Source organism: Balaenoptera borealis, assembly GCF_965194805.1.
Source record: "Balaenoptera borealis genome assembly, chromosome: 16".
Taxonomy (NCBI): Eukaryota; Metazoa; Chordata; class Mammalia; order Artiodactyla; family Balaenopteridae; genus Balaenoptera; species Balaenoptera borealis.
The window spans coordinates 51,346,561-51,362,273 of NC_138872.1; the positions used below are offsets into that span (position 1 = coordinate 51,346,561).

Sequence of the window (15,713 nt, forward strand, 5' to 3'; positions counted from 1 at the left end):
GGCACCAGTATATCACCTATTTGTAACAGCTGCTCCAGCTGCAGGCAAGCACTGAGGTTTTGGAGTGTCACAGCTTGTTTGTCTCCAGAGGTCAGGCAGTGGCTGAGTCAGAGGAGCAAGGTGGGCTCCCCTACATTATGGTGAAGAAGTGGAAGACATCTAAGGGTTCCCTCTTCGGTCCTGTGCCTTGTCCAGAAATACATGGCTCTTTGGACAGAGCATAACTTGTTCTAACACCTTTGTGAGTTGAACCCTGCAAGGATGTCTACACCTCCTTCTATATTATCCCGTTCATTTCTTCTGAACTCGTTATATTCTTAATCCTTAGCATTCTTCGAGCTCATGAATGAAATATTCCTGTTCTGTGTGTGACTACAAAGTGCTATCTAAACTTGAACTTAGAAAGAAATGAGAGGGACATTACAGGGACCTAGGTGAGTTTTTAGCAGGCATTAGGGGTGGATACTTCGAAATTAAAGTATTGATAGAACTTTTGAAACCTGTGTGTCCAACTTACATTTTAGGGTCTTGTAATGAGAAAGAAAAAGTTGAATAGCGAATTATCTTTACAAATTGTAAAGGAAGCAAGTTCTAATTCAGTTAGCTTGAGCTCTCCAGAGTGTACTAGTGTTCTTCAGTAAGCATCAAGAATTATCCAGCATATCATTTTGTTAAAACTCCTTTTTCTTTAACCAGTTTCAAGTAACAAATCTGCCCAAACATGTTAGTGGTAAAAACTAATAAAGTTGATGACAAGTCAGTTGGCCTCTGACTGTGGTAGTGGTGGCTGCCCTACTGTATTTGCTATTTCAGGAATTGAAAAGGGGCCATATTTCTTGGAAAGGCTTAGAGCAGAAGTCAGAAACATTCCCCAAAACATTCACCAGCTTTCTCTGTAACTTGCTTACCAGAAGAAATTATACATTTCATCTGTTTGTCCTGGCTTATTTTGAGAATATAAAACAAGTCTATATTGCATGCTTACTATTTGCTAGAGATTGTACTAAGCCCCTTTTATGATCTTCATAACACTCCTAGTAGGTTGGTAATTGTTTTAGGCTCAGTTTTACAGTTAGCTAGGATCAAAACCCAGGCAGTCTGAATGTGAGACTGAAACCTCAGATCGTTTCTTAGTGGGGTGGGTGAGCATCCATACAGCACAGTAGGTTGCAAGGAGAAAATTGTGCAACAGTATTTAGGGCATCACCTGCAGGAACGTTCACTGGTGCAATCGGGTTAGGATGAACTCCCCTTGAAGCATCGCATCAGGTGAAAGGCAGGGGTAAGAGCATTTCTGTTAACACTAAGCTGTCACTCTTGGTTTTATGATCAGGATTCATGCCACCTGTGTGGCCCCCAAAGCTGAAAGTCTAAGTCTTAGATTCATGGTGTCCTCAGATACCAGAGAAAGAAAATGCAAATCAACTGGCTAAAAGTGGAAGAAATAAGGGCCTATCAAAACTGGTAAAATATAAGAAAGTCAAACAGAACAAATGGAAATGAAAAATATAACTGTTGAGAGACTTCCCTAGCGGTCCGGTGGTTAGGACTCTGCGCTTCCACTGCAGGGGGAGCGGGTTCCATCCCTGGTCAGGGAACTAAGATCCCACATGCCGCGGGGAGAGGCCAAAAAAAAAAAAAATTGAAATAAACTCAGCGTAGATGTTAGACTACACGTAGCTGAAGTGAAACTGGGAAATTTGAAGAAGTTACACAACATCAGGACACAGAAGTGGACCAAGTGAGAGTCTGTTACTGGATTTTAGGATGAGACGGGCAACTTGCATTTAATTGGAATCCCAGGAGGGACCATGGAAGGCACAGCCGCTCTGAAGGGAGCTCTGAGTACCTAGTGTGTAGCAGTACATACTGCTGTGCAGTGAAGCTACAAAGGCAAGTCACAGTTAACCAGGTCAGCGTCGCGGTCAACTCCGGAAGGGAGGGAGGGGCGCACAAAGAACGGCCATTTCTTTGGAGGGAAGGGTGGGCACACGGACGCTCGCTTAAGTCTAAACCGTACAAAGTCAGTTGTATATACTTAGGACATACGCTGTCACTTTATAAAAGTCCACGCCTGCGTCGTGGGAGCTGGCAGACAGCTGCTCTGACGAACCTGACCGGAAGCGCTCCCAGCCCCGCTCGGCCGAGCTTCTGACCCGGGGACTGGCTTCCTCCTACGTTAGGGCCCCTGCGACTCCTAGCGGTGCGGCGCCGCGGGGCTCCGGCTGGATGGGCGGGCACCGCCCCCGCTGTCTGGGGGGCGGGACTTCCGGGAGGCCGGACTTCCGGCCGCTGAGCGACGGGCGCAGCATCAGCATCAGTATCAGCTGGCGGTGGCTGAGGCGACAGCGGCTGCGGCGCAGGCGACGGGCCGCGGCCTGCGGACTACGGGCAGCCAGAGCGGGCGGGCGCGCCGGCGGACAGCAGGCCGCGCTGGCGGCGGCGGTGGCCGCGATGATGGAGATCCAGATGGACGAGGGCGGCGGCGTGGTCGTGTACCAGGACGACTACTGCTCTGGCTCGGTGATGTCGGAGCGGGTGTCGGGCCTGGCGGGCTCCATCTACCGCGAGTTCGAGCGCCTCATCCACTGCTACGACGAGGAGGTGGTCAAGGAGCTGATGCCACTCGTGGTCAACGTGCTCGAGAATCTGGACTCGGTGCTCAGCGAGAACCAGGAGCACGAGGTGGAGCTGGAGCTGCTGCGCGAGGACAACGAGCAGCTGCTCACCCAGTACGAGCGGGAGAAGGCGCTGCGCAAGCAGGCCGAGGAGGTGCGTGGGCCGGGCGGCGCCGGGGCCCCTCCCGGGGACCCCAGTCCTGCCCCGCCCTTAGCCCCCGCCCTTAGCCCCCGCCCTGCCCGGGCCCCAGGTGTCGCCCCGCCCATCCCACCAACGCCCCCGACGCCGAACCCGGCCCAGGGGCTGATGCCTGGCTCCCCCATCCTCCTGGCCTGCTGCTCCAGCCAGGAACCCTAGACCTGAACCACCTGGCGTCACCGAGGGACCTTGCATCCTAAACTGTCTCAGGCCTCCGTCTCCCCTCCATACTCACTTCTCATTGCAGACGCCAGTTCTTTTTGCTTTTGTGTGTGTTTTTCCGCAAACGTGTCCTAGACCCCAGTCACAACTTCTGGTTGCTGCAATTTTAATTTTAATTTTAAACCCTTCCAGAAAGGGGATTTCTGATCTTCTTATGGTTCTGCAGCCAGAAGAGGTGTTGTCAGATCTTTGCCTTATCCCTAATCCAATGTTTTGACGGTCTGTGACATGGGTGAATTTGGTGATTGAGGTAAACACATTACCAAAGCCGCCGTTAGGCTGCTCCTCTGGCACCAGGTGAAAGACTCCAGGTTTCCGGAGGTGATTTCTTTGCCCTGTGGTTCCCTCCGTTGGGAATATTGTTAGCTTATGTGGAAAATGCTGAGAAATTCCACTGTGGCTTCTGAGGAGTTAAAAGTAGAATTTTGAAGTATTTGATCGTATTCTAGGATACCTCCATAACCTGGAAATCACTTATTTGTGAACCAGTTAGAAGAACCATGCATTGCAGGGAATACCACTTACCTTCATTCATTCACTATGAAATATTTAGCCCTGTTGTCAGACCCAGGTGGATTCAGGGGACCTGGGTTCTCATTCCTGCCTTGCCTTTGTGACCTTGTCTATGTCGCCTGCCCCCTTCTGGATTTTGATTTTCCTTCAGTCATATGAGTCAGTTGCCCTAGATGATCTCTAAGCCCTGACATTCTGTTGTTCCAGGCATTAGGTGATGGGTTTTTGGTTTATGAATGGGAAGTTTCTTATTAAATGAGCTAAATTCCTTTTTAACTAATTTGGGTTAACACATTCTTGATTTTAGTATTGAAATGGAAGATTGTTTCAGTATTTTGGCTTTTTCTTAAGCCAGGGCAGTTTATGTCCTCCTAGTTTGGTTTAAAGTGTGTTTATAAAAATTAAGAGTGCCTTGTATCGTTCCTACTTACGGTGGTTTATGTTGATCTTGGGTTTTTTCATTCATCTGTCAAGAGGCTGTTGCCTATTGATTGGGGTGCCAGGCTCCACCAAAACTAATTTAGGGCTCTCAACTTAAGGGAGATGCAAGAGCTCGTAGGATTTTAGAGTTCAGAGTGGCCATAGGCATTTACTAGGGAAAGAACTGGTCCCAAGAAGGAGTGGGGGTGGACCAAGGTCACGTGCCCTAGAAGAACCAGGCCAAGACGCAGTCTACCCTGACCCCTGGAGTGGGCTCTTCGTTCCATGTCATGCTGCCGTAGGAGGTCAGAGAGCATACCCCCAGAAGACTGGAGCTCTGGGGCTCCCCTCACTGGCCGTGGGGCAGTGGCTGCCTCCCTCATGCTGGGCAGCACCTCCCACTTCTCTGACTGCTCTCAGCGGCCATTTGATGCCTAACTGAGGTTCTGAGTAGGTTTGTTTCCTTTCATCATGTACCTATGTGGTCAATATAGTGGACGAGAAGGAACTAAAAGGAGAAAGATGGACAACCTTAAGGCTAAGAATCATAACCATCTACTTTAAAAATTTGCTCTGCATGGATGAAGCCCCTGCTCTGCTCTGCATGGTTCAAGTGCAGCCGCAAGCGAGTGTGGTTCTGGCCTCCCACTTACACCCCTGGACTAAGAGCTGGGGGTGCGCATGTGGTATGGAGGAGAGTGCCCTGGAGGCCGAGACCCATCCTTGCCCCAGCTATTAAGAGATGCTGAGCAGAGAGCCACAGAGTGAACAAAACGCTTGGCTGGCCGGCATCGAGGCTGTGATTTGATGCTAATAGTATGCCCTTGGAGAGACCTCATGTGATGTTACAACCAAGAAAAGGGCCAAAATCTGTAACCATTTTGGCATTCTAGCTCATTTACTAAATCCAGTAGACATTCATTTTCAGTTTTGTGGAAAAAACCAGTGTACACTGTGGCCTGGCTTCTTTTTCCACGCAGGGCCTGAGATCCTAGATGTGTGTCTGATAACACGGGAGGCTGAACAGCATGGGCTGCAGGCGTGTGCGTGATGCAGAGTAGCTTCTGCCTCCCCGGCCACTCTGCTCAAGAAGGCTTAGTCAGAGCTGAGTAACCTGAGCCGCCTGCAGCCTTCTGAGCACACAGAATCTGCAGATTTAAAAAGAAAGAGCCTTGAGCAGAGCAAACACCTCTGCCCGCTACTTCTTGCCTGTAATAACCACAGTGAGAGATTGCGAGTCTGTTCTGGTCCCAGGGTGACTCTCTCGATGGGAGTGACGGTAGCTAGAGGTGGTGGGGTCCAGGGAGGGGGGCCAGGCCCCAGAGTTTGCAGATGCTTGAGTGTCAGCCTCGCCTTTGGGAGCTGCACGCCCTGTGACCAGTCTCCCCCTCTCTGGCCCCACTGGCTGCTTCTGTAAAGTGCGTGGGTTGCCAGACGTGGCAAGTTTCTTTCATCTCAAGTGCCAAGTCCCGTGATTGGCTGTTGTTTGCCTGGAGAATTGCAGCAAGGCAGATCTAGCCAAGCCAGGGAAGAGCACCTTGATGGGGCAGCCTCGGGTGGCAAGCGTGGGGCATCTCAGTCTCTGACTGTGCGGGTTTTACGCTTGTCATCGAGACCAGTGAGTCCCGCTCAGACTTGCAGAGCTAAATGGATGGTGCTGGCTTCTAAAACCTCTACAGAGACCTTAAAAATGCTGAAACGGTATCCAATACAAAGTTTTGAAAACCCACTGAGTTCTTTCCCATTAGAAAAGAAGGTTGGAAATGGGCATTTGACCAGGATGGCCGGGAGGGAGTGGGCGCCCCTGGGCAGTGCTGCCCACCGTGGCCCCCAGGGAGGAGGGAGCAGAGGGCTCCATTCACTCCAGTCCTGAGCAGCAAAGAGCCTTCCTCGCAGTGATCAAGCACTAGGTTTACAGGAGGAAAAACAGTGTTTGAGAGACAAGGTGCGAGTTTAGTAGCCATCATTCACCTTAAAGTCTTCTTGGCCCTAAGGAAACTGCTAGTAACATCCCCCACTCATCACAAGCAACTCAAGTGGACGTTCTGTCCATGAGACATGGCTGTGGGTATTTGCTGATACCTCAGTGTCTGGTGCTGTGTAAGGAAAGCATCCAACTGGAAAGTTTTACCCAAAACTGTGTTTTTCTAGTTGTACAAAAGTAATGCATTTTGTAGAAGAATATTTGGACAGGATGAAGCTGGAGGGGGCAGAAGCCATCATCCTACTCTACAGAGATGATCATTTGGCATTTTTTTATAAGTGAGTTAATATATTGAATCAGAAGGTTTTCTTCTTGTGTCCCATATTACAAATAGTAAATTCACCCCAGCTTAGACAAGGTATGCAATTTCTTCTTCTGCCGTGTTGTCATATTAAAAGACAGGTTTTTGTTTTGTTTTGTTTTGGGTTTTTTTGGCCATGCCACACTCAGCATGTGGGATCCCAGTTCCCTGACCAGGAATCGAACCCGTGCCCACTGTGGTGGAAGCGTGGAGTCCTAACCACTGGCCCACCAGGGAAGTCCCAGGACAGTTTTTTTCAATTATTAACTTTTTTTAGATGAAGCCATTAAGATTTGGTGCCCGGAGCTGCCTTTCCTGGTTGCCTCTAAATACTGGTCCATTATAGCTCTCTTACCAGAGTCACCAGAAGTACAACAGACTCTCCCTAAAAAATGGGAACAAATAGGCACAGGAGAGGGCTTGCCTGGTGGCGCAGTGGTTAAGAATCCACCTGCCAATGCAGAGGACACGGGTTCAAGCCCTGGTCCGGGAAGATCCCACATGCCGTGGAGCAGCTAAGCCCGTGAGCCACAACTACTGAGCCTGCGCTCTAAAGCCCGCGAGCCACAACTACTGAGCCTGCGTGCCGCAATTACTGAAGCCCGCGCACCTAGAGCCCCTGCTCTGCAACAAGAGAAGCCACCGCCATGAGAAGCCAGCACACTGCACTGAAGAGTAGCCCCCACTCGCCGCAACCAGAGAAAGCCCGCGCTCAGCAACAAAGAACCAATGCAGCCAAAAATAAATACAAATAAAATAAATTCAAAAAACAAATAGGCACAGGAGAGCAGAGAGAGGCGCTTTCCAGCCAGAGAGAACAGAACATGCGGAAGAAGCCCCACCACCCTGCCAGGCTCGCCCAGCGGGAACCCTTGGAACCCTCAAGGCCCTGTGGTGGCCGTTAGGCAGCGGGGCAGGGACTGGGGCAAGTTAGTTCTCCCAAAACTAGAATTTCTAAGTTAAATTTTAAATGTCTTTTTTTTAAGTTTCTGTTTTGGAATAATTTATGGAAAAATATAGAAATAATTTATGGACAGTCTCACCCAGATTCCCCAAGGTGAACGTTTTTCCACATTACTCTTCTCTCTCCATCTCCCTCCCTCCCTCCTGCTCCGCTAAGACCTGAGGGCTCCTGCAAGTCCTATGGTGTCCTCAGTTCCCGATCGGCTTCTCACTTTGTGCTTTTTACAACCTTGACGATGTGATATCACAGGCCAGTTATCTTGCAGGATGTCCCTCAGTTTGGCTTTCGTGTGACCTCGTGACCAGATGCAGGATGGCAGCTGGGGAGGGGCACTCGTGTGGGGGGCAGGGTCCCTTTTCCCAAGTTCCCGCTTGTTGTGAGAGGGAGGATGACCTGTTAGTGCAGCTGTGGAGACAAGGAGCTCGGTGGTCAGCGGCCAGACGGCTGATGTTCCAGGCTTTTGCTCTGTTGAAAGTCAGGGCCCCAGGGGTCATCCTCACAGCCTCCCATGTCCAGTGACTCACTAAGTCCTGGCCATTCTTTTGGCCTGATTTTTTTTTTTGTACTTTTTGTGCTTCTTTTTTATCTCCTTTGCTACCATCCTAGCTCGAGTCACCACTGTCACACTGGTCCCCCAGGCACTTTCTCCCCCTCCCAACCCTTCTCCTGTGGCATGAACTGGTCCGCAGGCAGGTCCCATCTCCCACTCTCTCTTGTTCGTTAACTCAGTCAACTAAGCATCGTGAGGGCCAGGCTTGCTGCTGGGGATGGGTCCGTGCTACCCTGAGGCAGGTGCTCGGATGGGGAGGTCCTGCCACACTGTCAGATGGTGAGAAAATGGCAACGTGGGATGGAGAGCGAAGGGTATGGATGGGGAAAGAGGAAGGGACGCTCCCAGGAGGGGACTGCCTTCTCCCGGGGTCCCCAGCACCTGCCCCCCGCGTGCCCTGTCCCCTGCCCTTCCACTTCCTTCTGCCCCCTCTGCATTTGCTTCTGCTGTGCACACCTGACTCCCTCGCGTCTAGCACCGTGACATGCAGATGCGGGTGCTCGAGTGAGTCCCTGTCACCCCAGAGTCCCCACTTGGGGGCTCTTTCCTGGTTAGCCAAGGGGCAGTGCCCTTCTGGTTCTTCCATCCCCAAGGCTGGTTGTTTTTTGTTTTTTGGTTTTTTTTTAACAATCATTTTTTTTTAAGTTTTTTTTTTTAATTTATTTTATTTTATTTATGGCTGTGTTGGGTCTTTGTTTCTGTGCGAGGGCTTTCTCTAGTTGTGGCAAGTGGGGGCCACTCTTCATTGCGGTGCGCGGGCCTCTCACTATCGCGGCCTCTCTTCTTGTGGAGCACAGGCTCCAGACGCACAGGCTCAGTAATTGTGGCTCACGGGCCCAGTTGCTCCGCGGCATGTGGGATCTTCCCAGACCAGGGCTCGAACCCGTGTCCCCTGCATTGGCAGGCAGATTCTCAACCACTGTGCCACCAGGGAAGCCCCCCAAGGCTGGTTCTTTTCTTTCTGACACACGTCCCACAGAGATGCCAGCTGCCTGTGCGTGTGCAGGTGAGGAAGGAGGGCAGCCTTTCTCTGCTTCCACGTGCTGCACCGAGCTGTTGGTTCCTGGAGGGCAAGGCCTCTTTCTGTGGTTTTCAGCCATCCATCTGTCCAACACAGCTCTGTGTGAGGATGGAAATTTCTGTTCTGCTGTGTGTCCACACAGGGCCACCGACACTTCACATGTGCCTCATGCAGTTGAGGATGAGTTTTTATTTTTATGTCATTTAAATTAGTTTAAGTTTATTTTTTAAAACTATTTATTTATTTATTTATTTATTTATTTTTGGCTAGGTTGGGTCTTCGTTGCTGTGCGTGGGCCTTCTCTAGTTGTGGCAAGCAGGGGCTACTCCTCGTTGCGGTGCGGGGGCTTCTCATTGCGGTGGCTTTTCGTGTTGTGGAGCATGGGCTCTAGGCACATGGGCTTCAGTAGTTGTGGCGCATGAGCTCAGTAGTTGTGGCTCCCGGGCTCTAGAGCGCAGGCTCAGTAGTTGTGGTACACGGGCTCCATTGCTCCGCGGTGTGTGGGATCTTCCCAGACCAGGGCTTGAACCCGTGTCCCCTGCATTGGCAGGCGGATTCCCAACCACTGCACCACTAGGGAATTCCCTATATTAAGTTTAAATACCCACGTGTGGCTGTGGCTAAGGTACTGGGCAGTGTAGCCGTGGACGGTCTAGCTCAATCACTGTTCTGTAAGAACAGGCAGTAAATGTTTCTGTGACCTGTTTCATAGCGTCAGGCAAGAAAGGAAGATGCTTAAAAGGTGGGGTGTTTTTCTTCAGTGAACATGTTCTAGAAAGAGGGGAGACCCCAAAGTGTAGCGGGTTTTGAAACAGGAGAATAGAAGAAAATATTGTGAGATGAGGAAAAAGAAAAAAAGCATTGCAGCTATTTAGGAAACAACAGAGAGGTGATGAAATTCTTGAAAGGCTGAGAAGAGGTCTGGAGGGAAATCCCAGCACCTAGAAAGCAGCTAGTGCTTACAGCGCACCATGAAATTTTCGACCATGGGCTTCAGTTCTGTTCCGTTCTTTCTTTGTAACAACTTTGTTGAGGTCAGTGCACTAAGCTGTACATATTTGAAGTGTGCAATTTGGTGAGTTTTAACACGTCTACACCCAAAAACCATCCCCACAATCAAGATAATGATGATCTCCATCATCCCCAAAGTTTCCTTGTGGCCCTCAATACTCTCTCCCCACTTCCCCCATCCCTAGGTAACCACGGTCTGCTTTATGTCACTGTAGATTGATTTGCATTTTCTAGAACCTTATATAAACTGAATCCTGCAGTGTACACTCTTTTTTTGACTGGCTCCTCTCACACGGCATAATGATTTGAGATTCACCCAGGTTGTTGCCGTTCTTTCATTCATCCGTTCATTGCTAGTGTAGCCTGCTGTGTGGGTGTCCATCCATCTCCTCTGGTGGAACAGGAGCTCCCGGTCCACACCTGCGCCCTGTTTCTCGGGGACTTGGGAGGCTCCGGTGCAGCCTGTCCTGCATGCAGCTGCACACAGGGAGCCCTGCTGGAAGATGGGCAGGGAAACCAAGTGGTTAGAATCAGTCGGTGGCCGGCTAGCGCGTCCTAAGAAAGCATCCCTGTCACCAGGGTGGGAAAGGCTCGACCCGAGGAAAGGAAATATTCACAGACACTTAGAGCCCGCAGAATCATAAGTCAGTTACCTTCTTTTGAGCACCTCTCATGGGCAAGAGATTTGGAGAATGCCAAGATCAGTGGAGCGGACCTCCGTTGGCGGGGTTTGTGAGACAAGGGTCAGGGCATTTGGATTCTGATTATCTACAGTGGTGGGTTCAAGGTGATGCCTTTTGTTCAAGTTCTCTGGGTGCCCTTCCTTCCACTCGACTTCAGCTTGTGGTCCTGCTCCCTGACCTTCCCACACCGGCCTCTTACCACTTCCTTCTCCCAGTGAATCAGACCCACATCCAGGCGGGATCCCATGGGTTCTGCCCAGGCTTGTGGCCTCGGGTCTTCAGTGTACGCTTCTGGACAGCGAGACCCTGTGTCCACCAAAGGGCAACCATGGGTGTCCTCAGGTCTCTCCTGTTAAATGGAGCGAGAGGGATGTAGAAGCCAAGTGGATTAGGAAGTTGAAGAAATCAGGGTAAACTGCTAAGAATGCTTCAGAGATGGACTTCCCTGGTGGCGTAGTGGTTAAGAATCTGCCTGCCAATGCAGGGGACATGGGTTCGAGCCCTGGTCCAGGAAGATCCCACATGCTGTGGAGCAACTAAGCCCGTGTGCCACAGTTACTGAGCCTGAGCTCTAGAGCCCGCAAGCCACAACTACTGAGCTTGCGTGCCACAACTCCTGAAGCCCTTGTGCCTAGAGCCCGTGCCCCACAATAAGAGAAGCCACCACAATGAGACGCCCACGCACCGCAATGAAGAGTAGCCCCCGCTCACCACAACTAGAGAAAGCCCGTGTGCAGCAACGAAGACCCAATGCAACCAAAAATAAATAAATAAATAAATTAAAAAAAAAAAAAAAAGAATGCTTCAAAGAACACAGTCTACTTGAGAATAAGTTCTCCCAGGGAAATTTCTCCCAGGATGGGGCATTTACAGTTTTTGTCTTATCTTCCTTTTTCTTATTTCTCCCCAGAACCAATCATGTCGTATATCATAACTAATATAATAAATTTAATGTATATTTTAAGATACAAAGTATATATTAGTATTTAACATTAAATACTTAAATAAATGTGTAATATATTAAAATATGTATTTTTTTACAGACATCTTTCCTATCTTACCAATTCTTTTTTTTTTTTTAATATTTATTTTTTTTTATTTACTTGGTTGCGCCAGGTCTTAGTTGTGGCAGGTGGACTCCTTAGTTGCAGCTCACAGGCTCCTTACTTGTGGCATGCGAACTCTTAGTTGAGGCCTGCGTGTGGGATCTGGTTCCCTGACCAGGGATCGAACCCGGGCCCCCTGCATTCGGAGCGCGGAGTCTTAACCACTGAGCCACCAGGGAAGTCCCTGTCTTACCAATTCTTGAAAATCAGTGTGAGTTAAACCAATGCCATTTGTTGGGATTCATCTCAGGCAGATGCTGAACCAGTGGTTCCTTTAACCTAAATGAGGAATCTATGCTTTTTAAAAAATGAATCCAACCTTGTTCTTGGGTTCCTGCACAGTGGCCTGATCTCAGACGTGTGTCTAAAACTTGAAAGCAGAAATGCCCTTCCCTCCCTCTCTGTCCACCTGCCCACACTGCATTTTAGATGTAAATGGTAACAGTCATGGAATATGGGGAAAAAAACCTCTGAGGTTTGAGGTCTCATGAGTTCAGCACCCCTGTGAACACCCAGTAAATATTTGATCATGATGGGAGTGACCCACAGGAGCAGGGAATTAGCCATCCGTAGAGGGCATCTCCCCTGGGCACAGAGCCTGTGCCCAGCACCCCAGTGCACCACTCTGCCTAAGGTAAAAGACCCAAAGAGAGCGTTTTTCTTTTGGACATTTCACTCTACCCCCTCACCCCCAGGAAGGAATTACATGCAAAAGAACAAAATCTTTGATTCCTGTTTTATTTCTAACAATTCGACCAGAATTGAATTATTTCCTATGTGTGACCCTGGCCTAAAGGACATATAAGAGGGAAGGATTGGATTTCATGTCTTAATTTACTTTGCCTTTAATTAAAATAGCCTTCAATTATGAAAGTTACCAGAATTCTAATGATTATGTTATAAAAGAGTATTTACCTAGTAATTTCTCTTGCATTCTGGGATTAGGAATGCTGGCTTCTGTTGTCTTAATTTTATATTTGACATGAAAAGTCAGTTTATTTCTTTTTTGAAAAATGAATCTATTTATTTATTTATTTTTGGCTGCATTGGGTATTCGTTGCTGTGCGCAGGCTTTCTCCAGTTGCAGCGAGCAGGGGCTACTCTTCATTGCAGTGCGCGGACTTATTGCGGTGGCTTCTCTTGTTGCAGAGCACGGGCTCTAGGCACACGGGCTCAGTAGTTGTGGCTCGCAGGCTCTAGAGTGCAGGCTCAGTAGTGTGGCGCATGGGCTTAGATGCTCCGCGGCATGTGGGATCTTCACGGACCAGGGCTCGAACCTGTGTCCCCTGCATTGGCAGGCGGATTCCTAACCACTGCGCCACCAGGGAAGTCCTGAAAAAGTCAGTTTATTTCTTAAGTTTGGTTTTATGCATGAGTTAGACAGAATGATCTCATTCCATGGGATATTGAGAAAAGCTTCCTCTGGTTCCTGGATTTTTGGAAGTTCCCACACTCTCAGGTTACTTCAGTATGTACCTCGAAATTCACCAAAAGGCAAATTCTGAAAACCAAAGTTGAATTTAATTTTAAAACAGAGCAATTTGTTAGTGAGAGGGAGAGGTAGAAGTATATCTTAAAAACAAAATCTAAAAAGGAAATCATGTAGTAGATTGGTATTTAGCAGTAAGAATCAGGTATTTCCTAGCTCAGTGTTCATGTTAAGACACGCTGGTACCTTTTCCTCAATTGTTAGTTGCTCCTCATTGCTCTTCGGGAGGCTCAAAAGATTTGTTGTGAGGTGGCCTTAAACCTCTGTGTGTTATCAGGTGCTAAGTGACATTTTGACTAGACTCGGTTAGACAGATGACAATTCCAGACAAACTCAAATCTGTAGTGCATGTAATTGGCGTGTGTACGAGTTTTTCACTTTGGCATGTCTCAGACGGTAGATTCCTCCTGTTTCACAATCCAGCACCAGGCAGACCCACTTGACCCAAATGCTGTTAAAATTTTTATTCTTCTCATTTCCATTCATATTGGATAAATTGAATTGGACAAATTCAGTAAAAATTGAAAAATGTTTAGCTTTCTTATGGATGACTTCCTTATAGAGATAACTTACCCTGGCCCCCACCACTGAAAATTCTTGATTCTCTTAAATCTAAAGTAAATGATCTGTAAATAAAAATATTTTCTGCTTCCTTGAAAACATCTATTGAATGTTTTGTGACTCTAACCCAGTTACTAGAGTTCCCTCCTGACACCTCCCCCGCCACAGCTGCCCCCCTCGTTTTGGAGGAGAACTTGGATTTTCCTCACTTATTCATTTAACCACCAACCACGAAGCCCCTGCTTTAGTCCATCAACTACTCCTTACTTGTCCAGGTGATTCTTACTTCATCCCAAGTCTAGCCCCAAGCATTTCCTCATAAAAAGCAATGATTAAATATCTGTTTAGTCTTGGCCAGACACTGGTCCTTCACGTTATTTATCCCTCATAATATTTGATGAAGGTGGCATTGCATCTTCCATTTCAGTTAAACAGTTAGCTTGCGTTTTCGTTAACTAAAATTACTGTAATAACGTTGAAAGAGTTTTTTCAGGAGGGGAAGAAAGAGGATGCCTTTTAAGCTGTAGAACAGCATATTGTGTTTGTGATATTTTCGTGGACTTGGAGCCCCTGAGATGCCCCCTAGTCAGCTCTGTCTGGTTCGATGCTGTCCCTCAAGGTAGCAGGGAAGAGCGGTTCTTCGCCAAATGCCAAGTGCGGTGGTCGCCAACCTGCAGAGCCTGCAGTGTCCCGGTGTCCTGGTGTTTGGTCCAGCCCAGCAGGGAAGCTGAGGGCTGGCCCTTTAGTATGCTGGTGGTCCCTTGCGGGTTCCTTGGGGCTTTTTGTTCATCTGGGGAGTTGCTGCCACGTGATTGTGATCGTTATCACTCACACCCCTTGTCTGCGGGTGGTTACTGATGACTGACCATTCCCATCACAGGACTGTCTCTTGGCTCCAGGATTCCTTGTGGCCTGGGAACCACAAATGTCCTGTGCGTTCATGTCTCCCTGCCACTTGGGGTGCCCTCTGCCTTTGGCCTTGAGGACATACATGTACACAGCTTACCTAGATGTTTTCTCTCTCAGTTGATGTCTCCGTATTTCCTAGGGCTGAAAGGCCTTAAAATATCATAACATCAGAGGATTTCTGCATGTCACCTGGTTCGGGGCCAACTTCATCGGGGATCTCAAAGCGTATCGGTTGTTTTATGGCATGACAAAGCTTTTTGGGACTGTCATCTACATTGGATTTTAACGATCACCTATCAGGATAGATTTAGGAACATCTGTCTGACCTTCTTAAGAATCTGGAGGAATTCCCTGGTGGTCCAGTGGTTAAGACTCTATGCTTCCACTGCAGGGGGCATGGTTTTGATCCCTGGTCAGGGAACTAAGATCCCACCTGCTGCGTGGTGCAGCCAATCATCTTTCGTCTAGAAATCTTTTTAGCTGACTCTCAGCTATGAAATGCAGGTAGTATGATGAAATACAGATGGGAATTCTAGAGAAATGATGTTAGCACCACAGAACGCTTTTCTTTGTGTAAAACTTTGGTGCTCCAGCTTGGAGGTAGGACAGGGCTCAGTTTACAGAAAGGGAGCATTTTCCATCCTCCAGCCCCAGTCGCCCCATCATTCAGCTCTTCACTGGCTCAAGATGAGCTTTCCATTCAGCCCAAGTCCAGCCCTGAGCATTTTGTCATGAAAAACAGGGACCCCTTCCTGAGGACCAGAGAACTGATGCTTTCTGACAGGCAAAACGTTGATTCAAAAAATAATATATAAGTGATTCAGGATGATTCTCAACTTAATCTAGAACAATTCACAAGTGGGAGTAACCAAGAAAATATTGAAAAGGAAGAGTTAAGAGGGTAAGTGTATATCAGCTATTAAAAGATGCTATTACGCTACAAGTTTAAAAAAACCTTTGGTTACTGGCTCAGAAACAGACTGAAATATGTCTTAGAAGTTAGCATATCCTAAAGGTAGCATTCAGAGCAATGAAGAAAGGGTAAATTATTAAGTAAATGGTGTAGAAGTAAGTAAACTTCTGTACTGTACACACACAGACTACATCCTGGGAAAAGTACTTGCAGCGTAGAAGACAAATTCTTGAATGGGTCTAATAAGTC

The 15,713-nt window shown here is 48.3% G+C and overlaps 1 protein-coding gene across 7 annotated transcripts in view; it reads left to right on the plus strand.

Annotated features, from left to right (window-relative positions):
- The first annotated feature begins 2,276 nt into the window (after positions 1-2,276).
- Positions 2,277-15,713, plus strand: part of MAPK8IP3 (mitogen-activated protein kinase 8 interacting protein 3) — a 47,370-nt gene continuing 33,933 nt past the window's right edge. For all 7 annotated transcript variants that reach the window (XM_082362884.1, XM_082362886.1, XM_082362889.1 and 4 more), the window contains exon 1: positions 2,277-2,772. In XM_082362884.1, coding sequence (XP_082219010.1) covers positions 2,455-2,772 — 318 coding nt within the window. In that variant the 5' untranslated portion in view covers positions 2,277-2,454. The remainder of the gene's footprint in view (positions 2,773-15,713) is intronic.